A 24,197-nucleotide genomic window follows, 5' to 3' on the forward strand; every position below is an offset into this window, starting at 1 on the left:
GTTCAGGGTCATGGGGAGCTGGAGCTCTTCCCAGCTATTACAGAGAATAAAGCAGGATACACCCTGGACAGGTCGCTAGTCCATCACAGAGTTAACACAGACTGAAAGACAACAACTAACACGTTTATTCAAACATACAGACAATTTAAAATAATCAGTTAATCTAAGGAGAACAAATGATAAGAACTTACAACATGATTATGCCCTTAAAGTAAAATACAGAGTTGTGGTGGACTTGAAATCTTTTGCCCTAGTAAACTCTGTTTCTTAATTTATGTTTATCCTTGCTTTTATAAGAAATGCACAAAACAAAATGTATAAAAGCAGATTCAAGCTTATGTTCATCATTATTGATGGCTTTAATACCTCAGAGCTATAGCTACTCACTGACAAATGACTGATAAGGGATATAAGAGTGTAATACATGTGTCATGTTTCAGATTTATGTAGTTAATAAAATCAGTTATCATCAATAACTGTAGCCAGGAAGAAGGCAGGTGTTTTTGTTTGCATTATTTCACTGTTGATGCTGTCTGCCTCTTGTGGGATTGATGAAATAGTAGATCGTGAGATAGTGTATGGAAAAAGAGAGATATTGCTCAGCCTTCCGCAGATCGTTTTTACAAGAGCAATTTATTTATTTATGTGCCCATGAGTAATTTTGCTAATAATGTTGGTTGAAGCTAAGAGAAGCGCTGTGTTAACGGCACCCTCTTCCAGCTGCGAGCAAATGGACCCTCCTCAGACTGTGCCCAAATGAAGCCATTCATGTACTCAAACTCATAACAGATAGAAAGACAGTACCCCCCCCCCCCAAAAAAACCCCCCCCACCGCATTTTGTTTAAATAAAAAAAAACCAAAAAAAAACACAATGGGTGGGGCGAAAAACAAAGAGAAACTGGCTTCTTTTTTCCATTATAACCATGTTTAAAGGCCAGTCCAGTGTTTATCTGTCTTATACACTCGACTAAACAACAAATACAAAATTAAACAAAAAGTAAGTTAAAAATCAAAATGTCTCTTCCAGCCAACATTTTAAAAAATCTCAGACGTAAAGTTAAGTCTTTGTGCTATTTGGCGCATCTCAAATAAATTAATTAATTAATTAATAATCCAAAAAGTAGCTATGTTAATACTGAAACAAACAAGAAAAGAATGTAAAATATTCCCTCCAAACAAAACGTATAAATTCTAAATGCGCAAATCAGCCCATGCATGATCACATTGCTCCGCCCATCAAAAGGTCTGCGCCTGCGCGAATAATATCGCCTATCATTGGTTATTAGACTGATGATTGTTGGTTGGAAAATTTTTACACATCGCCTGACCTTAGAAGACAAAAAATAAATGTTGTTGCGCCTCTGGAGGACCTTCTTTAAATTACAGCAAAGGCCCATGTTTGATGAAGCACTCGCTGAGAGCACTGCTGCTATATTGCAACATACTCTGCTTGAGAAATTCCAAATATGGAAGCTTTTACAAGGATATGACAAGATAACGGTCAAAACGAATCTTACGCGTTAACGAGCTAGCCACGCTAACGCCATGCAGCCCACAGGGGCTGCACAGTAGTGGTGTCCGATACTGCATATTGACAGCGCGCCTTTTGTATGAATTCTGGTTGTGATGACCGCGAACCGATTTTATGTGGTACACAGCGCTCAGCAATCTGTCAAAAAATGTTTTAGTACGACTTTGGCAAGCTACGGAGCTGCACCGCTTGATGGATTGTCGGAGCATTACGGCTACCGAGGAGCCTCGCGTAGTAATACGTACTGTGCTTCAACCTAATATTACCGTATTGTGTGTGTATAAGGACCATAAATGGCCCCTGTTAAAAGACATGGTTATGAAGCGGATTTCAAACTCCAGGCTGTCAGTCAAGCAGTAGAAGTTGGGAACAGAGCAGCTGTGAAATCTGTCTCTATGTTATTATGCTCAGCGTCTTTTAGTTTACATTTTGACTGCACAATTGTGAGCTCTTTGTTATGCACAAAAACAACATAGTTTTCTTTTATTCATGGAGCATTATTATTTAATAAATGCTCATAATTTATTTTTGAGTAGTTTTTTTTTTTCATGTACATCTATGCTGTATGTTAATAAAAGTGCCTGTGTGACATCTGGGAAACAGCTTTGACTAAGAACTCTCTTTTTGTTCTTACTTTATGGCTTTAAAAAAATATCGAGATATCGATATTTTCTCGAAAAATATCGAGATATACATCTTATATTGCCATCCAGCTAAAAAAATATCGAGATATGAATTTTGGGTCATATCAACCAGCCCTACCATCATTGCATGCACAATAGTTTTAGCTAATAGTTTTCTACCCCTTTTCTGTCCTGAATTCAAGACATTGCTGCTGTCAAAGTGATCTTACTCAGACTGGGTGGCCTTTACTTTAATATTACTTACAGCTGTTTTCAAACATGCCTAGGCCATTACACATGAAGCTGTACCCCCCCCCCCCCCCCCCCCCAGCATGTTTACACTGAGTAGGAGATGCTCTGTATCTCATTGTACAACTGTATAGTGACAATAAAGGCATTCTATTCTATGTGGGTATTTGGAGTTCATCGTGCAGGAGTGTAGACAGTGTATCAAGCTGCATATAGCAAATCAGACCTTTTTTTTTTTACATTCACATTGAGATGCCTGGTTATTGCATCCCAGAGTTGGGGTTAAACACATGCAGGAAAAAGTCTGGGGTGTTGCACTAGGAGTGACCTAGTAAGGCTGCCGTTGTGACTGACACATCAAACCGCCTCATGTTACATTGTGACAAATCCATTGTCGGCTTCACACTGAGGGGTATTTTAGCTGTAGCGTGTGCAGGGTTATTTTCATTTCCTACAGGAGCAGAGCAAACCAGCTTCTCGTGCCACATGCCTCTAATGATCTCTGCTCGATTATGAAGTCATGTTTTTTGATTGCTGGGGCCTCTAATTTTTTGCGTACAAGAGAACAAAAACCACTCATTTGCCCCATTGAGGTTATACTGGTTTGCAAGGACCTAAGATTCCACTTGTTAAACCGTAACCCAGTTTTCATAATTCAGGTTTAACTTTCTGAAAAAGGCTATTTTTCCACTCAATTGGCCAATTTTCTGTCTCGCACATAAGTCATCAAAGTTGTTGGGATGGGCAGCCTTTCTTTCCTTTAACAACTTCTCGTAGGCTCTAAAGGATCATGGAAGCCATTCAAGGTTTCCAGAAAGGTCTCAAACTCAGCATCTCCTTAGAGCACAATTACTCCGCCTAATTGCAATTTTAACTTTTTGTGTTGCCTTTGAGAAATGCTTTTTAGTAGTTCACGTTCTCCAAGATCCACTCACACTTTAAGATCCTGTACGCTGTGCAAACTTTGGAGCCAAAACCAAGATGGTGAATGAGATTCAAAGACAGTAAATGCTACATTTAGAGGTTAAATGTTTGCATCTGTGCAGTATAAATACTGCTAATAAGCTGATTGTTTGAAAGTGATGGCAGTTCTGAGTTTATGATAAGTTTTTGCGTTATAATAAATTCCATGACTGTGCTAATGTTTTCCAAGACTTTAATAGCTTTTATTCAAACCATATACTTACATGCACTTTGTCTTGGACTTGAGTTCAAAGAGGGCCTGGCTGCGAGGCTCCCCCCTTTTGGGCTGATATTTCGTTTGTGGCCCCTTTTCGGTTTGATACCCCATCCCAATGTGTTGTTGTCAAGATTAATCAGAGTTACAAGCCCATAGCTGGCAGAAGATCTCATTAGCTCATGCATTAGATTGTGCTGATAAAAGCACACTGGCTGTGGTGAGAGATGAGGTTCTGGAAAAAGCCTAAAGAAGCATTTGAAGTGAGCCAGATAAAATGTTCAAGAGCAGGGATCTTTTTTTGTTTTGTTTGTTTTGTTTTTGAAGGTCTGTTATTTGATCAGTTTGTCATCTGGTCTGTCATTTAGAGGCACGCTTAGTTCGAGTTTGAGTATTTTAGCTAAAAATCTCAGACTTCATAGTGAAATGATGAATTAATGTTTTTTGTTGTTGCTCATTTTACATTTTGCATGTAAAGGTTTTGAATGTGTATGTTTTGTTTTTTCTCAGTGGAGCAGGTTCCCGAGGACCCTTACACCATCCCGCTCTCACAGGCTGAGATCCTACAGGAAGGAAGTGATGTCACTCTGGTTGCCTGGGGAACGCAGGTAGGCAATCACACTCATCATTGACACACTCTCAGCAGGTTACCTGAGCAGTTTCAATGTTATAGTCTATCTTTGACTCATTTTCCATGGCCACAGGAATATAGGAGGGTCCAAGTTTCATTTTCACTAAATGACATTTAAACCCAGGGAGGGTAGCAGTGGATTAACTCTAAGTCTCTCCCTAGCCCCCCTTGTGTCCCAGCAAGGTCTCTCAGCAGGCAGCCTAAGAGACCATATCTGCCCAGACTTCTCCACGACATCAAGGCTTTTGATGACTCTCTATTAACACTACATGTCTGCTGCACACTTTCCATTGTGGCCTTTTTCTTTTCACATGTGAGATTTTATGTTCCTCAGCTTGATATAAAGATGCCTGTAACTCACCAGGAGTCATCCCTGACTTCGATTGTACCTAGCCACTTTAACAGGCTTATCCAGGGCATCATGTACCTTCAAGCGTGGCAGGGGGAGGGTCGGACAGTGCTGAAGGAAACTGTCTAACTATTAATACTGAAGGGTGGATAGGGAGGAAAGAGGATCTAGTAAAGTAGAGGAAAACATGATTCTCCTTTCTCTAAACAGCATCCTTTACCACCCTCATTCATCCGTCTCGCTTATTTGAATGATAATAAACTGTAACTTTTTATTCTTCAGAATTGCATTATTGAGTATTATGCTTGTTGTGTTTTTTGTTTTTATTTTTTCAAACTGGCACATCTGCTGACATCTATTGCAGTTGCGATCATTCAGATTTATCACAGCAATTCTTGTTTGGAAGCATCGAAAAAAAAAAAAGTCTGCCAGTAAACACAGACTCAGTGAACCCGGACACAACAGTGATGAACTGATGAGGCAGGACGATTTCTATGCCTAATTTTCTTTTCTTCTGACTTTTCACATTCAGCTTTCTTTTTGTTAGTCTGTTCTGAATCGGGTGCAATATTTGTTTAGCTGAAAGTAAAATAAAAGGCAATTCTTAAATTATTGTCATTATTATAAAATTGCATTTTTACCACCTGTAAACAAGCATAGTAGCACTTACAAAGATGTGAATATGAATGTTAGGTTACAAAGTATTAGTCAAGCGCTGGCTTTTAGTTGGGATGGGTCAAAAGTGCGGTAAACAAGTTCCTAAACATTCCGAATTGTGGTGGGAAAGGAACAAGCTTTTGTTTTTCCATTCAGAAACCAAAAGTGTTTTTAGCATCTGGAGATAATATAAAAATATGCCTTTTTATTGTCACATTATTTTAAGTGTAAGACTTAGTGTTAGCAAATTTAAGGCAGACTGAAAAATCTTTTTCATTTCCTGTTTAGATTCATGTGCTGAAGGAGGTGGCGTCCATGGCTCAAGAAAAACTGGGAGTATCCTGCGAGGTCATTGATCTACAGACCATCCTACCCTGGGATATCGAAACCGTTTGCAAGGTAACAGAGTTGCATGCACACAGCACAAACAGAGCAAACTCAAAAGAGTACCACAAACATTTATTTTGGTGCCACTTGTTTTTTATAAGTAAGTGAATAAATGGATTATATATAATAGTGGAGCAATAGATGTAAAACACAGTCCTGCACAAAGGATGCCAGTTGAATGAAAGCTGTAATGTTTAAAGTTGTTGAATAACAGGAAATAATCAGATTTGGAGAATCATATCGTTTGAGTTTCAAGCTGAATACTTTGACATCTGTTATTCATTTAGATGGTCATTTGCCATAAATACTGCTGGTAAGTGGAACCTTCTTCCTACTGGATCTTTGTTTATTGTGGTACAAAGTTGGGCAACGTTCATCTGGGCAGTGTGGTTCTCTTTGGTTCCTGATAAACAGGATCCCTTCTACCTCTGGAAAGACGCGACTGCTAGTTTATGTTGCCTCAGCCTTACACAGGCTATGGCACTCACTAAAATAAAATATTTAATTTGGGAGGGCTTTGAGAAGGGAGCTTTCTTTCCAGTGGGTATTCCATCCTTATTTACTTTGAAATACAGGAAGGAGCATGACACAAGACAGTTTGGAGAATTGTGGCCTAGAAAGATTCTTTCCTGCTCACCAAGGGCAAAGCGCCTGTAGACTAAACCACCAGGAGACCAGCTGGGGAGGGTCTGATGTTATGAAGAGACAAAAAGGCGTGTCTGTCAAGTCAAACCTTAAGGAGCCTTGCAGTGAGACACGACTCATAATCATGCATCCTCTTGAGACTCGGATTGCTGCCTTTTGCAATGGTCCTTGAATACATCACAAACCATCTTTGTTTGTCACCAGCTGTTTAATTTTGCATGTTTATTATCCAAGTTTCATGCTCCTCTGCTGAAAGATACACCTTCATCAGCAAGCACCAGGCTGTGCCTGCTGCCAAGCATATCTTATAACCAGCATTTAAAAGGCAGGAAGAAACTGTGGTAGGAGGGTAGTAATTTAATAGGGAGTCAATTTGAACTGATGGCAGAGACTGCAGCATTGTGTTGGCACGGAAATACTCAGAGTGAGCCGCAGTCAGTTACAGTTTGTTCAAGGGGGCTTCTCAAGTCCAAGCAATCTTTCTTTCATTTTTCTTTTTTTCCTTTTTTTTGTTGTAATTTGTGCCCCATTAAAACAACTGCCATGAAATTGAATAGTGTGTTTATGTGCTGCTTAACAGGCCTGATGCCAAGCCTGCCACCTCGAGCTTGTCAACAACATCTCTGCTTGTCATTTCCTCCAACCCAATATTCCTTAAACATCTGTCAAACCCATAAACCAATTTCCCCAAACACACACACTCACTCACATACAATCAAACACACACACGCACACACACACACACAATCAAACACACACACACACACAGGGCCTGTTCCTTCTTTCATATTTGGCAGTAAAGTCACTGTTGCATTACACTAATCACTCTAGGGATACCAGTCTCTTTTTCAAGCCTCTTCTGTTGGATGAGCAGTGAAACAGCCTTTTAATCAGGCTATTATCAAATTTCAGTGAAGGCACAGAATTAATTTCAGTGCAAATCACGATTATTATCACCCAGACTAATGCACAGGAATACGCATTAACGGCTTTTATTTTATCTTTTAATTAATCAGAAACAAGCAAGCAAATAGCCAGATGTACATTATTCACAACGAAAACAAATGGAAGTAGCTTACGCAACACCTGCCATCACAAATAAAAGGTGGCAGATGCAACGCTGCGGAGACATCCAAATGCTACGGCTTGTTCATTTCAAGCATAAAAGGAGCCAAAGGCACAATGCTGAGATGACCTTTGGTTGTCCAGAGGTAGACATGTCTGCCATTATTTTCGTTTGGAATGGGAGACGTGTTAACAGATAGATTTTAGCATTTAAATTAAAGCTGTGTTTGTCTGCCTTTTGTGCATATATTTAAAATGCTTTACATTTCATTGGACTGGCTAGAGCTGAAACAATTAGCCGACTTATTAGTGCACTAGCGGAACAAATGATCTTTTGATATTGCAAAAGATTACTTTGCTTTATTTTAAAGCCTTTAGCTTTCAATCAACTTTTAAAGGAAAAGTATCTTTAGCGTTAAAATTAAGCTAAAGTTACTTTCAGCATCTGCTTTACCACAAGAGGTCACCACAGCTGGTAGTTCTGCATGTTTGATTTGGCAGATTTACACTGGATGTCCTTAGTGATACCAACCTCAGAGGGAATTTGGTGCAAACCAGTGACTTTTTTTACTCACCAAGCAAATGTGTAAAAGAGCTTATGTGGAAAATAATTAGCATTATATACAGAATAATGAAATTTTCAGCTTTCTTAAAACTATGTTTTATGAAAAATCAACTAACTTCAGCAGTCTTGAGACAATACTACAAAGCCAAGTGACACTATAGATAGAAATCTTCAAAGTTTCACACACTTTGTTGCTTATTTATGTTATAAAATGCACAAAAAGAAACACACCCACAGTTGAAAGCTTTCACTTTTGTGGCAGTGACAGCAGGCAGTAGTACAGTGCCCTGAGTGTCCTCAGTAACCCCTCACAAGTGGTGCCCTAAAAACTGGGCGCTGTGCAGCTGCTCTGGGCTGGCAGGAGTTTAAATGCCTGAGAATCAGCAGAGCTGCAATCCACACAACCATCTAAGTTTCGTCACACTGCAACCCACCCATGCAGAACTAGTTTAAGTATAATATCTATAAATGGCTCTTTGATGCTGAATCTTTGATCAGTCCATTTGTTGTTGACTCCAAATTTTTTTTAAGAAAGTCAAATTGGTTAAAAACCTGTTTTGTCTATGCGAGTTTAAATCTCAGATATTGCACAATATGGACAAAAGTAGTGGGCCTATATATGACACCTACATTAGCTACTTAGCCATGGAAACATGGCTAAGTAGCTGCCGGTGCACAGTTTCTGTGCTGATGTTAATACTGAGGAGGTTTGAAACTGTGTAGTTATTGAGTCGGTAGAGCATCGAGAATCTGTGGCAAGATCTGAAAACTGCTGTTCGCAAACACTGTCCATCTAATCTGACTGAGCTGGAGCTGTTTCGCAAAGAAGAATGGGCAAGGATTTCAGTCTGCAAATGTGCAAAGCTGGTAGAGACATACCCTAAAAGACTGGCAGCTGTAATTGCAGCAAAAGGTGGTTCTACAAAGTATTGACTCAGGGGGCTGAATAATTACGCACACCCCACTTTTCAGTTATTTATTTGTAAAAAATGTTTGGAATCATGTATGATTTTTGTCCCACTTCTCACGTGTACACCAATTTGTATTGGTCTTTCACGTGAAATTCCAATAAAATTGATTCATGTTTGTGGCTGTAATGTGACAAAATGTGGGAAAGTTCAAGGGGGCCGAATACTTTTGCAAGCCACTGTATGTGAGTGAATGAAACTGATAACACCTGAGTTAAAATATGAAGAGGTGTCAGTAACTTTGCCCATGCAGTATATGTAGTTTAAAATGGACAAAAGCAGCACTGATGGTAAGAGGATATAAACTTGAAACAGTCTCCTCCTGATTTAGCTTGGCTGGCCATCAGTGACCCAGGTGGGAGGCCTTTGATTCACCTCCCCTGCACCCTCTCAATAAAAGCATAAAAAAACTGATTGAGCCACACACCAGACAGCACTCCTATAAGAACTCTATTGTCTGCGTAACTTTTTTGGAAAAGGTGAGTTACACAAAAGTAATACAAAAAGAGATACCCCCACAATAATTTGCACTCCATAAAGGACATCATTTGGGCTGAGTAGCTATCATATATGCTACCCATTAGAGGTTTCTCTCCCTAATTAAGTAGAGTTGTAAGTTGAAAAAGTAATATATACGATATACGTTAAATAGTAAAGCATGGAGAACAGTGTGTTCTGTATATGATATGCAACTAGGCTTTTAGTTGTTATTTCTTACGAGATAGCAACACATTTGAGAAACCCCCACGGGTAAATCACACTAACAAAACATGACTCTAAAAGATAAACTCTACTACACAAGGGATGTATTAAAATACATTTTTATCATTTCATTGACTGAGGCACTGTGAGATGGAACTGTTTTCAGTTCAGTAAATAAACAGTTAAGATTCGTTGGAGCCTTTTGAAACGGGTGTTCTCTTCTGATAAATAGATTTTCAGGACAAGTTGTGCTCTTCAGTTTAGAGAGGAAGTAGCCAAGACATTGTTAATTCAAAAGATTGTACACCTGGTGTCCAGCTTTTCCGGCAGCCTCGCGTCTCCGTAAAGCCAGCCCTTTTGTGCTGCTTATTAACTGGACGTGAGAAGCGGCGAGTGTGCAGGCAGTGAGATAGGCTGCAGACACACATCCAGCTGTTGGCAGCCAATTAAAATTTCTCATGTCCGATGAGTCACATTTCCCCCCTGTATCCTTTGAGTGGAGGATTTGTGCATGCATGTGCAGTCTGTGGTTAGCTGGTTTATATATAGCCCGTGAGTCGTTTTTTGAGTGTGCACGTATATAGTGAAGCACGATGTGTCTCCAAAGTAGAAATTTTTAAAGTTGTGCTATAAGAGAAGCATGCCTTTTTCTTCCCAAGGGATCTGTTGAGGCAGCCACCAGCTACACTCAGATCTAAATATATTCACGCCTCTTGTTGACAAAAGGAATCATGGGTAGAAATTGCTATGAAAATACAGAAAAAGTGAGTGTATTTAATTTTGTCCCAGTGTCTCAAGCATTCCAGTAAATGTAATAGTCGTTCTTTAAGGGATAAACAAAATGGCTGGTTTATGTCTGCCAGACCCACGGCTCAGATGATACTCTGTGGAAAGTCTTCCTGCCGTGCTTGGGCAGCGCACGTGTGGAGTTGTGTAAAGATGCTACATAAGAGCTTGCTGATTCCTTGCTAAGTGGACCGCTTTACTCCCTACTGATTAACAGCTTTTCTTGTTGAGCTGATGAGCATTTTGCCAACATTTTCATCTGTTCTTACACGGGCCTACATTTGTTGGACTTGGCCACTCGGGAGTCTTACAAAATATCTCTGCTACTCCCATTATTCTTTTGGTCCGACGTTGGTGATTCAGCCTCATTCTCAGGTTTTCCAGACTCAGAATCCGGCCAGTGAAGAACCGACCGAGGCCAGTTTATAATTCAGTCTTCGGTTCACGCACAGGTCCTTATAGGAAGCAGCCTGTACACCCAGGATGCCCGAAGGACCTCCACAAGGGGCTTTTTTTCCCTCTCTCTTTTGTTTTCCAGTAGCTCTTCCCTAACTTCTCAATCTTTAGGACTGCCAGAATGTAAGAGTTTTAAGACATGATAAAGGTGAAAAGAATTCAGAATAGCAATAATCGATAGAGGTTCAGGAAATGCTTTTCGTTAAAATCATAGTTAACCTGTAATGTGAACAAATCTCGACACGGTGGATGGAGGGTGAGAGTGAAAGAAGAATTTGGGTGGGGAAAAAACAAAACAAAAAACAAAACAGTACCAACTATATTGTCCCCAGTGAGGCAAAAAGGAAAACTGAAATACACAGTACCCAGTTTGCACAGCTAATGAAGAGCATCAAACTGCAAAGACTATCAGGCTATCCACAAACTGCAAATGCATCAGTGAGGCAAGATGCTGGGGACAGTAGCACCTTTTACAGAGCGCCTAGCTTTAGCTTCAAGTTGGAAAAGCAGAGAGGAGCGAGGGCAAGTGCAGACAACGAAACGGTAATTAAACAAAGAATTCAGTCCTTATTAGTTCACCCCCATCTCCAGTGCTGCCGTCAACATGTACCATAGCCTGAGGATAACACCAAGTAACTCTGTTACCTTGTGAGAACCCAGTCTCTCCTGGTTTGTGAGAGGAGTATCTGCAGCAATAGCCAGTCAGCCATAAAATGTGTAGACAAACTGAGGCTGCAGTGCAGTAGTTACTTATTAATAGTCTACTACTAAAATGGAAGCGAGCTCTGAACTGGAAAGTGGGTCTCTAACTGTGATTGTATTGGTGCTGGGTTGTTTGCAATATTATCTATGCTATTCATTTTTCATTTTTTTAAATTTGGAGTTATCGGCGCAGCATGTATAAAATGCTTAGATTTAGCACCAGCAAAAACACAAAATCCACTGATATTAATGTGCTGCTTTGGCCAAAATGAAGTTTCGTTTCATAGGAAAACCCCACAGAAGAGTTCTACACTTGTCATCAATAAAACTCTTAAGTCATGTGAAAGTATGCTTCTTCTGTTTAAATGGGCTCTTGAGAAGAGAGAGCTTTCTTTCCCCTTTTATTCCTCCCAATCAGTGTTTAACAACGCTGAAAGCAAGCTGTAAATGCTAAACTTGTGCATTATCATACATAAAACTATCAGCAGACAGTCGGAGTGCTTGTTGCATTTCTTCAATCATAACTTTTACATCACTTCTTAACAAAATTAACATTTTGCAAATGGCAAACTGCAGAAATACAGTGGGCCAAAAAGCTGTCTGTGCAATATCACCTCGGGAAGAAAGTTTTTTTTTTTTTTTTTATATATAGCCGGTGTTGTGTTGGTATCTCTTAGTTACTTGCAGAGCATAACACAATCTGTCATCTTGCTGTCTTTATCTCTTGTATTTCGTAGTGTTATTAGATTGACCCTTTGTTCTTTTTTTTCTTTTTCTTTTTTGTCTTTTTCGCATTGTGCCAGTAAACAATTGCAGTTTGGCGGTCGCAGTTTCAGTCATTTCCACTGAGTGCTCATCATCATATGCTTCAAAGTGTTGTAGTTGAAACACTGTACTGTCTTCTCTATCCTGTTTACACGAAAAACCATACACACAGAAGAAACATGCAAAGCCAAAGACTTGATCTGTTTGACACTTCCAAAAAAATACCACGCTGGTAGCGGTCCTTTAAGGGGTCTTCTCAGATGTGGGAAGAATTTATCAGGTATAAATTTTGTCGAGAATCCCAAACCTTTTATGATCACGGTTTGATTTTCATTGGCAACAGGTTTTTACAGCTGGTTAAAATATCAAACAACTTTGTGTGCGGCCTTGTTTATGCAGCGTGGATGTATCTGGCCGGTGAAGGAGGTCTGCATTTAGTTTTGTGATTTAGAGACCATTGAGGAAGAATTAGATGGGCTGTGGTAAAACTGTCTTACAATTGGGTCTATCTTCAATGACATGGGATTAAAGACAACAGTGAGTCGTCGTAAGTGGTGAGCAGGGTGAAAGCGCAGCCTGACTCTATGTTAGGAACTGTAGGACTACGTGACACCTACACCACAGTACAGCTATAAACATGTGGTCTGCAAACACAAGGGGAGGCTTAGGTTAAGTGAAGAATTTGAATCCTTTACTACAGACAACAGAGGGATATTATAATAGCTTAGCACAGCCTATTAAAGAACTTAACAGGCACTGTTCTGCATCATGTGTTGCTCAAACCTGTCGCAGCTGTGACTTGTCAAAGCAGGTTTTATGTCAAAAGACAAGTTATTTAAAGTAATTCACATTTATGGCATGAAACCTTTGATAAAAGACATGCTAAGTTGCTGGACTGACTGCAGTTTGTGTATGTCTGGCAGCCGTGCTGCCTGTGTTGCTTTTCTTTTGGGACGTGAGATAACTTGTAGGTCTCTGGCGTATCTGGTAACTGCTTTCTCCAGCTCACGATCCTCTCTATAATGTGCATAGCTTTCTTCCTTAATAGATGTCTCTTGGCCTGCTCTCCAGTTGAAGTCTCTGTGACTGTAGCGCTGCCTGGATCTCAACCCTTGTAGTGATGCAACCAGTTTGGCTGAACCTGTTAAACCCTCTCTAACACATGCAGGAGGAGTCACTTAGGGATACACAGTGCACGAATGCACCAATATCTCAGGTCTTACAAAATATAAATAACATTATGTCAGAGTCCTAAACAAAGGCAGAATTTACTGGATGTTTAATAGAGGAGGAAGATTTGTAGCGAGCCGTACTTGGGGAGCGATGTGCATCAGCATCTGTTCTGATTCTTGGAACTGATGTGGGTTATGATGAGTGCTCTGAGTGCGCTGGAGTCTGTTGACTCACTGTAGCAGATAGGACCTTCTTATCACATCTACGCTCAACTTGCACTCTCTCTTAATGGCTTCAGGCTGTAAATGTATGTCCTAAGGCAAAGACTGCAGGTAAACACAGTGTGTGTGTGGAAGCAGCCGGGGAGCCAGCCGGTACGCTGACATCAGTTTGTTTGCCATTCACTCAAGTGGAAAGAGATGCAAGCAAATGGAAGCCACCACCAAGCTCTGCTTGGCTTCAAGTTCAGCGTGTTGTCCCCATCTCTGCAGCTGTGGTTGCTATTGTTTTTAATACTACCTACCATAATTACAAAGGGGGAAAATGTGTCATTTGAGGTCGACTTCAGACTTCAGCCAAGCAGAACACAATTGGACCGATGGAAAATATTCAAAAATTTTGACCACACATTAAAGACATGTTGCTTCAAAAAATATTTTAATGTCCGGCCATGGAAAAGTGATCACGGCTTTCTCAGATGGAAGCAGTTTTCTGATAATGAGTAAAAACACGATTAAGGACGTGAAACCAAAACTTTTAGAACATTTATGGTAAATAAAGGAGCGTGATGTGTGTTTCCAGTGGGGGGTGGGGGGGGAGAGTCAATATCAGTGCATTGATTTTTTTTTTTTTTCCCGCCATACTCCTCAACCTCTTCTAAACATGTTTTGGAAAACCTGATTGAAATGCGTGAGTGCTAGAACTGTTGTGGTTGAGTGAGCTTTTGATTGAATGATTATTTTTCCTCATGGAGCAAAACCTTTAAATTGAGGCTCTCCATGTTTGAGTCAGTTGGTCTGCCACATCTGGCTGCAGCTTTTTTAAATAACTCCATGACAAACATCAAGAGTTGTTCTCCATTCACCCTGATCTCAGTTACGGAGGTAAATAAATAAATAAATGATGATGATGTCAGTTTATAAATGATTCCACATTGCCAAGCATTGATTTGTGGTCAGTTTAAAGAATGGTCTGAAGTCTGTCAGCAAAAGCTTATTCAGAGCACTCATACTTGGTTTTAATTTTCCTGTTGCATGTGTTTGATTTTAGGTTGTCACTGCAGTAATGCAGATGAAACCCAACCTTATAACATGTTCACGGCTCTCCAGTTATTCCCAGCTAAGTCTCTTCTTCTTGGTGTAGATATAGAAACGGCTCACTTCTAACAAACTGAAGAAAGTCCCCATCTAAGCCAGAGACATCTCTTTTCATTTGAAGTAATTTGACGTGGCCTTGTTCTAGCCGCACCCGCTGCCACTTACGCGCTTTGAATTTCAATGAAACTTCCAGTAGAAATGACCCATCCATGCTTAATTTTAAAATATGATCATACTTAGCTAAAGACTCATTATGATAATCATGTGAACAGACAACCGTGGATAGAAACAGTTGGCCTCCAGATACAGAGATGGAGAGCCAGGATGAGTATGTTCAGTGCGTGTGTGTGTGTGTGTGTGTGTGCGTGTGTGTGTGTGTGTGTGTGTGTGTATGGGTTCTTACTATCTTGGTGGGGACCAAAATCTGAAATTTACTATACTGGTGGGGACCAAAATCCAGGTCCCTACGAGGTTGAAGGCATTTATCACACTCAAAATGTGGTTTTGGTATCAGGGTTGCAATTAGTTTATGGTTAGGGTTAGGCATTCATTTTTGAGGGTTAGGGTTAGGGTAAGCAGCTAGGTAAAGCATTATGTCAATGGGAAGTCCCCACGAGGATAGATGGATGGATAGATCGGAGAGCTGGACAGGGCCATAGAAGGTCCTGAACCCATCAGCAGGACTGGTATCTGCTCCTTTGTCCAAGGAGGAACAGGGTAAGTATTGCCAGAGCTGCAAAATGACCTCCAGCAGGACACTGGTGTGAATGTTTCTGACTAGAAAATTAGAAACAGACATCATGATTGTGGCCTGATGCCCCAACATCTTTTTGTGGACCCTGTGCTCACCCTGCAGCCCGATTTGCATTTGCCATAAAATACCAGAATTGACAGCTCCACCACTGGCAGCCTGTGCTTTTCACACAGTGCTGCCTGTAACATCGTTCAGCATGACAGGGTTGATGGTGGGTCAATCCTTGGACCCATTGTCAGACCCTATGCTGGTGCAGTGGGTCCTCGGTTGCACCTGGTGCACAACAATGGCCAGCCTCAATTGGCAAGAGGATGTATGCAGTTCCTGGACGATGAAGGACTTGATACCAATGACTGTCTTTCATGCTCTCCTTACTGCTAAATACAGTAGAACACCACTGGGACATTGTTTCAGTCTGTTCGACGCTGCTAGGTTGCACCTCAGATTGTCCAGGACCTCACTGATACTGTAATCCAGATCTGGTAGGATATTCCTCCGGACACCATCCGTAGTCTCATTAGGAGGATACTATGTAGTTAAAGTATTTTCCTTAGGCTGCAGCTAAAATCTGTCTTGAGTGCACCAACAATTTTTATATGCAGGAAAAATATAGCTGCCAGCTAATTTGAATCTTGAATATATGAGGTAAAATCACCATATCAATAATGTGTTTTTAATAACGCGTGTAAATGGAGAGGCCCATTGGTTTAGTCATTAATCAGATACATTAAATTCATTCATATAATGCTACATTACATGAGATTCATGTCAATCTGGTTCTTTTAATATACCAGCTTTTTTTTTTTAAATTGAAAATAATTGTAAGCCCCAATTTTCTGTCAGAGGAAAAAACCTTTCAGCTGGCTGTGTATTCAGCCACTATTGTATAATCCAAGATACATTTTGACTTTAAAGAAGTTCAAATCTAGATATGTTTGGATTCACGTCTGGATCTGTTGTAGTGTCTGGGTGCCCACTTTCAGCACTCATCTCAGTGAGCAAGCAGAGCCTGCTTTTATCTGACTGTGGTCTGGAGCTGGGCCAGAGAAGGGGCAAGCAGCCTGCTGGCGATTAGCTCACAGACAAGCTGGGGCTCATGCCTCTGTTTCCCTTTCAGGCGAGGGGTTCTCTGCCAGTATCTGCTTACTGGCCCACCACAGCATCCCTAATGTCTTTGGCCCGCTGTCACACATGCACTGGAATCAATCAAAGGAGAAGAAAAATGGCGCATGAAGAAAGTGGACAGAGGTTTGGGCCCCACGTTCTTATTATTGTAGCCTGTGTCTATAATTACAATGTTAACACTGAGCTCTGTAGACCCAAGCAAGCAGGACTGCTACACCAGTGTTTCGGTGGTTATATCAGTGGAAAACTACTCATGCTAGTTTCTCGGTGATGGATCCAGCTCTGTCCTCGCTTTCTCCACCGACGGTGATGCTCAAAATATTGCGTAATGCAGTGGAACAGAAGAAACCAGCACTTAACTTCATAGCAGTTGGATAATTTTATCTGGATTAGACATGTAAATCACAAAATTTGTGATTAATTTGTGGTTTACCAGACTATTCAAGGTATAGTAATCTCCCCTGGTTGTCTCCTCCAACGTCCCCCCCCCCCCTCCACTTTCGTCTGTCTGCTACTGACCACTTTTCCAGCCTTCCTCCTGGCAGTACCGAGCATTCACATTCCACAGCTAGGCACTGGAGATTTCTCAAATTCTTCCCAGTGTCACTCACTGGAGAAATGTGGCCTTTAAATTTGGCAAATGCACATCAAGGCACATTGAAAAGTCATATACACTCACAGTCCTGAAAATTGAAAACCTTGAAAATTAGACATAGTTGTTCTGTAGCCAGTGATTACGGCAATTCAACCCCACACACCCTCCTCCAAATTGTACTGTAACAGGTTAATTGCCATATTGTGTTGACGGCAGATGCAAATATCCAAATCGGGTATGGGAATCGGCTGCTGAAGGAAAATGATAAATGAAGTGGCCCTTTTCATTACAAAATAAGCCCTCTAAAATCAGTCTGCACTATAAATTGGACTGCCTGTTGCTTCTTTGGGCCAGGTTGTAGGCTTTCCACTGGAGGAGACGGTTAAGTTAAGTAGCTTTGGCCTGAGGTGTGGGCAGATTGAGATCATTGAGGTCAGCCTGCAGGCCGATAACAAGACCGAGCGGAAAACACAGAACGTCTGAAGTCACAAGGACAAAAAGACATCCAAGAGGTCTGCTCAGATACAACACACACTACTATATTGTCCTTTGCCGAGTGATTTTCCAGCTCCTTTTAAAAGCCAGCTGTAAATCATCAAGTCAGTTACATAAACCAAAACTAAAAAGTAATAATAATTTGTCATTAATCTTAACTGTTTTTATGTTTTGCTTTTCACATCAGCTCTCTTCTAATTATTAAATATGTTCATGTTTTTCTTTTCTTTTTTACTTTTATCTTTTCAGAACTTTTATCGGCTTTGTTAACTTTTGAAGTCTTGGCAACTTTATTTTGACTGCACGTCATGGAGTTCAGTCAGAATTATTATTTCCTCCTTCATACTGAAGCTAGAATTTTTTTTTATTTTTAATTAGTTATTTATTTATTTTTCATAGTCTGACGGCAACTTGGATTCTCAGAACGTTTTGTGGCAGGAAGCAAACTCCAAAGATAGATTTGTTTGAAACACATGTTTTTGAGATGTGCTATTAGCCTCTTGTGCAGAAAAATATACAAGTCTTTGCTCCTTTTTAAGCATTGTTACCAGTGTAATTTAAGCCATCCAAAGACAGGAGGATAGTTCCTTTTTGCTGAGCTATTATTGGCTGTAGACACTGTGGTGCTTGTCTTGCATTATGCTGACAGCTCATGACCCAAACGTTGAATCTCAAAGGAAAAGGAAGCTCTGATAACCTCAGTGTTTTGTGTATAAATTATATTAAGCGTAACTTTTTTTCAAGGCTCTTGGCCAGTAGGTGGTTTTAAGCACTTGTGTAAATTTCCACGGTTGATCTCGGTGGATTTAGCCTGTCTCTTGTTTTGTGTGTTTTAATATAATCCCAGACTCTGACTACTTGTTGTTGCCGCTAAAGATAATTCTTTTTGACTGTGGCTGGATGCTTGGACTTGGTGTTAGGCTATAAAACAAAGAGAGTACATTTAAGACTAATCAGCTGCCTCTTCAGTGGTTTTGTGTATCTCATATAAAAGATGTCAGAACATATTAGAACATGCCTGTTCTGTGGCATGTAGTGAAGCATTATTATATGATAACAAGATTATTTTTAAAAGAAAAAGCTGCTAAAGTTTAAAAAAAAAGATGAAACCATTGCTGTCATGGAAATGCTACACATCTTTGAGGAAGGCTGCACGTTTGAAAAACATCTTCAGACCATTTCTACAGTTTTTATGTCCAGTAGCAGTTGACAAAAAAGAAATTCTTTCAAGAAATTGATGATGGGGCTCACATTGTCTACAACACAACAAAAAGAGAGAAAAGATTTAGGGCAGTTTTTTTTTTTTCCTTTGTGTGTAGAGTGTTGATGTGAGCCAGATGTCATGGCCACTGAGATGGTCTTGTGCTTCTGTAGGAATGTCACTGGGACACATTACAGCATCCTGTTGTGGAAGTGTGTGAAGCACTGAAGTAGGAGTTCTTCTTTTTGTTGATTAATCCTGTTTTATTTTTGCCTTGTAGTGGCTTTCAAGGTTTCTGCCATCACCAGGTTTGCAGAGTATTTTTTAAATTGCTTTTTATTGTTGTCTATGTATCTGTTCAATTTTATGGAAAAATGGAATGAGGCATTTTTCCCTCCATTATTCAGTGATGTGTCTGGAAGTTTCTTTGGTCACATTATTTGTTAAGAAGGTCTGACTCTTGATAACATTGTACTCATTTAGTCCTGAAGGTATTTTGTTTTAGTAGTAGTACAAGTAGTAATTGTAGTAGTAAGTCACAAGCTAAAAGTGGCAGTTTTTATTTAGAGCGCAATAAAAGTTGAATGTCTCTGCTGAATGTCTCCTTGGCAAACTATAGTCTCACACAAACTTGCACTGCAGCATATCCTATACTTCCCCAATGAAAAAAGAAAGATTGACACTATGATTTTTTTAAACTGCTTAAAGCACATTAGTGTATGGGATATGTGACAGTCTGCCTTTTAGTTGGACTTTTGGTATAAACTATTTTGATTTAGCAGTTTTTTTTTAATGCTTTGATAAGAACTGGGGTATGAAATCAAAATAATACAATTTGTTAATCATCTCATTAGCATTATTTCTCTGAAATGAGTCTCCCTCAGCACTCGGCTATTGCCATTGCAAACTTTGCAGCACCAGGGCTCGCAAAATCGCTAGCCCGACGTCCCGGGGCTAGTGATTTTTCCAGTCGGGCTACCAAAACCTGTCTCTGCCCTGCCTGTCGGGCTATCATAGGAAGGAAAAATATACGTCAATGCTTTTGCATTCTTTCGGAAATGTAGTTGGGTAATTATGTCATTGGCATCGGTTTTTTGCTTTCACTTTGCAATCGCGCGAACTGTGTATAGAGAGCGACAGCACTGATTGGTGAGTGATGATAATTTGCACCAATTCCTCTGACATCGTCTTATCAATCGTTAGCTTACTATGCAAACATGACAAGTGAAATCTCCCGCAGCTTAAACATGTGAGAGGTTGATCGCGCAGAGAATTGCTGAGCGTTATGTGAGTGCGTGCGTAAAAGCAGCAGGATACATATTTTAGTTCTGCTGAACCAAATAAGACAGGTCAGGGTGAAGAAGTGACAGCCAAAGAAAAGCTTACCACAAAACAGAAAAGTTATGACAAATCAGACTATAAGGCAAAAAGAAGGTGCAGCTTTATGGTTTCATGGACAAAAGAATTTCTGCGGCTGCAATATGACGAGCTAAATAACCAGGGCTGCACATAAGTGGTCCGCAGGTGCGCATTCGCTGTCAAAATAAAAGACGCGCACAAGATAAGAAGTTGCAGCGCATGTTTGCATACATAAGATTTTCAGGAGGAGGACAGACATTTGTTTAGAGCTCTTAAAGATGTCGAAGAAGCTCCTTTAAGCAATTACTGTGATGTTCCTCCACCTCCAAAGAAATGTCAGAAGGAGTCTGAACCACAAAAGAAGCTCGTATTCACGGAAAAGTGGTTGCAGGAGGTGAGCTGGCTTCAAACAAATGAACGCACGGAGATGTGGTACAGAATGTGCCGTGAAAATCCCACTCTAGCGGACAAAAACAGTGTCTTTTATATGGACGCAAACGCGCGTTGCAACTTCTTATCTGGTGCGCGTCTTTTATTTTGACAGCGAATGCGCACATGCGGACCACTTATGTGCACCCGTGTAAATAACATAATGTTTTGTCGGGTGTGTTGTTGGTTTTCCCTCGATTTCTGAGTCGACAAGCGCCTTTGTTACTGGGACCAGTCATTTTAAGAAAGGCCCCCATTAGAACCCATGAGAAATGCATTATTGCTCAGTCTGCAATATCTTTCCCAGAACAAACACCAATTGCAAATAACATACTAAAAATAAACCTGAAAAATCTGTTTAGAACAGACTATGTTGCAAAGAGTGAACTACCACTGGCACAATTTAGCAGTCTTTGCAAACTTCAAAAAGCAAATGGCCTCGATCTTGGTTCCACTTGCCTCTTACCCGTGACTTCAGTGGAAATTTCAAATTCAGGATCTGACACAGACTGATTCATGTTCTACACAGTTCTTGCAAGTTCATAGAAATTTCTGTTCAATTAGAACCAAGTATTTGAGTTGATGATTGTAATTTTTATACAATGTTGTAATTTGTGTTTCAACAATTTTTTGATTAATGTTTTGTTTCCGTTACAATATTATACTTTAATGTATAATACTGTAACAGAAACAAAACAGGAAACAAAACATCAATCAAAAAATTGCTCTTTTTTTTATTCGGGCTACTTAAATTTATTTTGGGCTACCAAAAACTGAAGAGTCTCTGCCCAAAGGGCTACCAGGGATTTTGAAATTTTGCGAGCCCTGAGCACTGATGTCTCACAGCAAGAAGGTTGTGGGTTTGAACCTTGTTGTTGGCTTTGATGTTTCTCTGTGGACTTTTCTCCTTGTGCATTTATGTCCGTACGCTTGCATATTAGGTTCATCCGTGATTCTAAATTTACCCTATCTGTGGTTGTAAGTGTGAATGGTTCTCTGTCTTTGTGTTAACCACCATGATGGTGGTATACCAGCATATCATCTTGGATATGCTCCAGCACACGATTTAACCCTCCACACACCCTACTATAAACGGGATAAAATGGACAGATGCTTTAAACTGCTTTAAAGGAAACCCATTTTAAAGGACAACATGCACAACATCTCTACTTACTGCAGTTAGCAGACTTTCATTTATAGTTTTTAACCCTCATCCAACCAAGATAAATAACATAAATGGATTATCAAGAATAATTTCCTTAAAGAAGCAATCATAAAATTTGCATGTTTTGTAAAATTAAAATCTGTACTTTTCTTTGATACAGCTTGCAGCTATTATTGACCGTACAATCCATATTGTAATTATTATTACTTTCTTCTCAGCTTGGGGCCTGCAGCGTAGGAGCATCAGTTCTCCTTCTTATGAATGACATGACTCGGGCATGCCCCAGCTGCCTTGGGTAGATCTGGTGACATCAGTTCAAAGTTCTGATAACTTTAATTCTGGGAAGCTCCCTGTAGCGTTTGACCCGATAAACATACGCTGGGGCGATTATTTTGACAGCAAAACTTTTTATTTAGAGATGTGGGTTTATTCACAGCCACTCCCGCTCTCTGCAGCTGTCACGTCCGCTCCCCCTCCGACTGTCACTGTCAACATAAAAAGACACACAATCAATGTCGGAACCCAGCACACCTGTCGACCCCGCCCCTGCGCCGCCCCGGGAGCTCACTGTGCCACCCCTCCTCTGCAGCTGGCCAGAGACCACACCCACGCCACACTCCCCTTATAGAAGATAAATGCAGCGATTGAATCGTTCTCATTTAAAATGAATGATATGACATTTTAATTTAGAACCCATGGCAAACATTAACTGGATAAACAGCTCCATTTAGTAGTAAGATTGCATATTGGGAAATTCCCCTCGGAACCCCAAAACATTTGTATTTTTAAGAGTAGAAATGGAAAACAACAATGTGACATCATTTGGAACAAATTCTTTGACAAAGAAAAAATATTGGAATGAAAAAGGAAAAAAAAATCCCTCTGAGGTATGACTAAAAATATATCTCCTGGGTATAATCTGTAACTAATCATCCAATAGTCTTCAGTGTCACCACATCAGTTGTTTGGTTTATAATTTTTTTTACTGATTTATTTTCCTTTTTAAGCCTTTATTTGACAGCTCAGCGCAGAAAGTAGACAGGAAAGCAGGAAGAGAGTGGCGTGCACATCCAGGGCCAACTCAAACCTGGGTCCCTGCAGTGGCCTTTGATACATGGGTTGCCCGCTCAACAAGGAGATGTGTAGCAGTGCCCCTGGTCTACTACACAGCACAGAAGATTTGCATTAAAACATTATAGAGCCCAAAGTTATGCTTTCAAAGTGCTTGTTTTGTCCCAACATTTCCATCCCAATTTAATATTACGCAATATTTAATATTGCGTAATATTGTAAAAACAGAGAAGTGTACTACATCCTTGTGTTGGAGAAGCTCGAATCTGAGAGCATTTGTGGTCTTGGCTCGAAACAGATTGGCTCCCTTTCCAGGTTACTTTTCTTTCAAAAGATTCTTGACTAATCACTTTTAATAAAATAGCTGTTGTATGAGCCTTGACAGACCCAAGCATTGTGAGCTTTGAACTGGTAGTGTTTATATCCTTTGGGGCCACATTATGCTTCACTGTTTGGTACCATTGTTCTGTCCACCACCTGCAGTATCAGTTGTAGTCTTAATGCCGAAAAAGCTGCCTTGTGTGCTGTTGTCACTGCAGACTACAGCGTTGTCCTGGCTCTGACTTTGCGTTAAACATGCTTTCCTGCCCAAGTCAAAAATTCCAGCCAGTTTGCCTCAAATTCTATATAATTTCAGTTTATACAGGTTATCCTGCTGAGAAAGAACCCTCCTTACAAGACGTTGTCGAGATGTTACATCCACAGAAAACCACCCCTTTGTTATGTTATACATTACTTTATAGGGCCTTTAAAAATGGTTGATTGATTTTTTACTACCATACTGTCTGCTTATACACGCGTCAGCCTGTGGGATGCTCAGAGAGCTGTCATCAAGTTGAAGTGTGCGCAGTCATGGACGTGTGTGTGTGTGTGTGTGTGTGTGTGTGTGTGTGTGTGTGTGTGTGTGTGTGAACACTGACACACACAGTCAGCGGTACAGCGTGGTTACAGGGCAGAAAGGTAGAGTGAGTATGTGTGTCTGTGTGTGCACGTCAGGGAGTAATTGAGTTGAATTGGTTTTAATGGATCTTTATGGGATGTTTGGAGTTATTTCTGTCTGAGGTCTCCTCTGGCGTCCTGGCTCCTCTGAAGGATGGCTTGGCCCTCTGCCCAGCATCGAGGCAGTTCTACACTTTCTCCTCTGTTGTTTCGTTCTTGCACTCCCTCGCCCTCTCTCTTTCTTCCTCTCTTCTTCTCCCCTGGTGCTCACTTTTCCTCTCTCGATCATGACAGAGAGCGAGTGATTTTTGCGGCA

General features: G+C 40.4%; 1 protein-coding gene across 2 annotated transcripts in view; it reads left to right on the forward strand.

Moving 5' to 3' along the window:
• bckdhb (branched chain keto acid dehydrogenase E1 subunit beta) overlaps window positions 1–24,197 on the forward strand; it is a 59,456-nt gene that overhangs the window by 13,423 nt on the left and 21,836 nt on the right. For both annotated transcript variants that reach the window (XM_085176786.1, XM_085176785.1), the window contains exons 7-8: window positions 4,092–4,189; window positions 5,507–5,617. In XM_085176786.1, the coding sequence (XP_085032912.1) occupies window positions 4,092–4,189; window positions 5,507–5,617 (209 nt within the window). The remainder of the gene's footprint in view (window positions 1–4,091; window positions 4,190–5,506; window positions 5,618–24,197) is intronic.

This window comes from Neolamprologus multifasciatus, chromosome 11 (genome assembly GCF_963576455.1).
Source record: "Neolamprologus multifasciatus chromosome 11, fNeoMul1.2, whole genome shotgun sequence".
Classification (NCBI taxonomy): Eukaryota; Metazoa; Chordata; class Actinopteri; order Cichliformes; family Cichlidae; genus Neolamprologus; species Neolamprologus multifasciatus.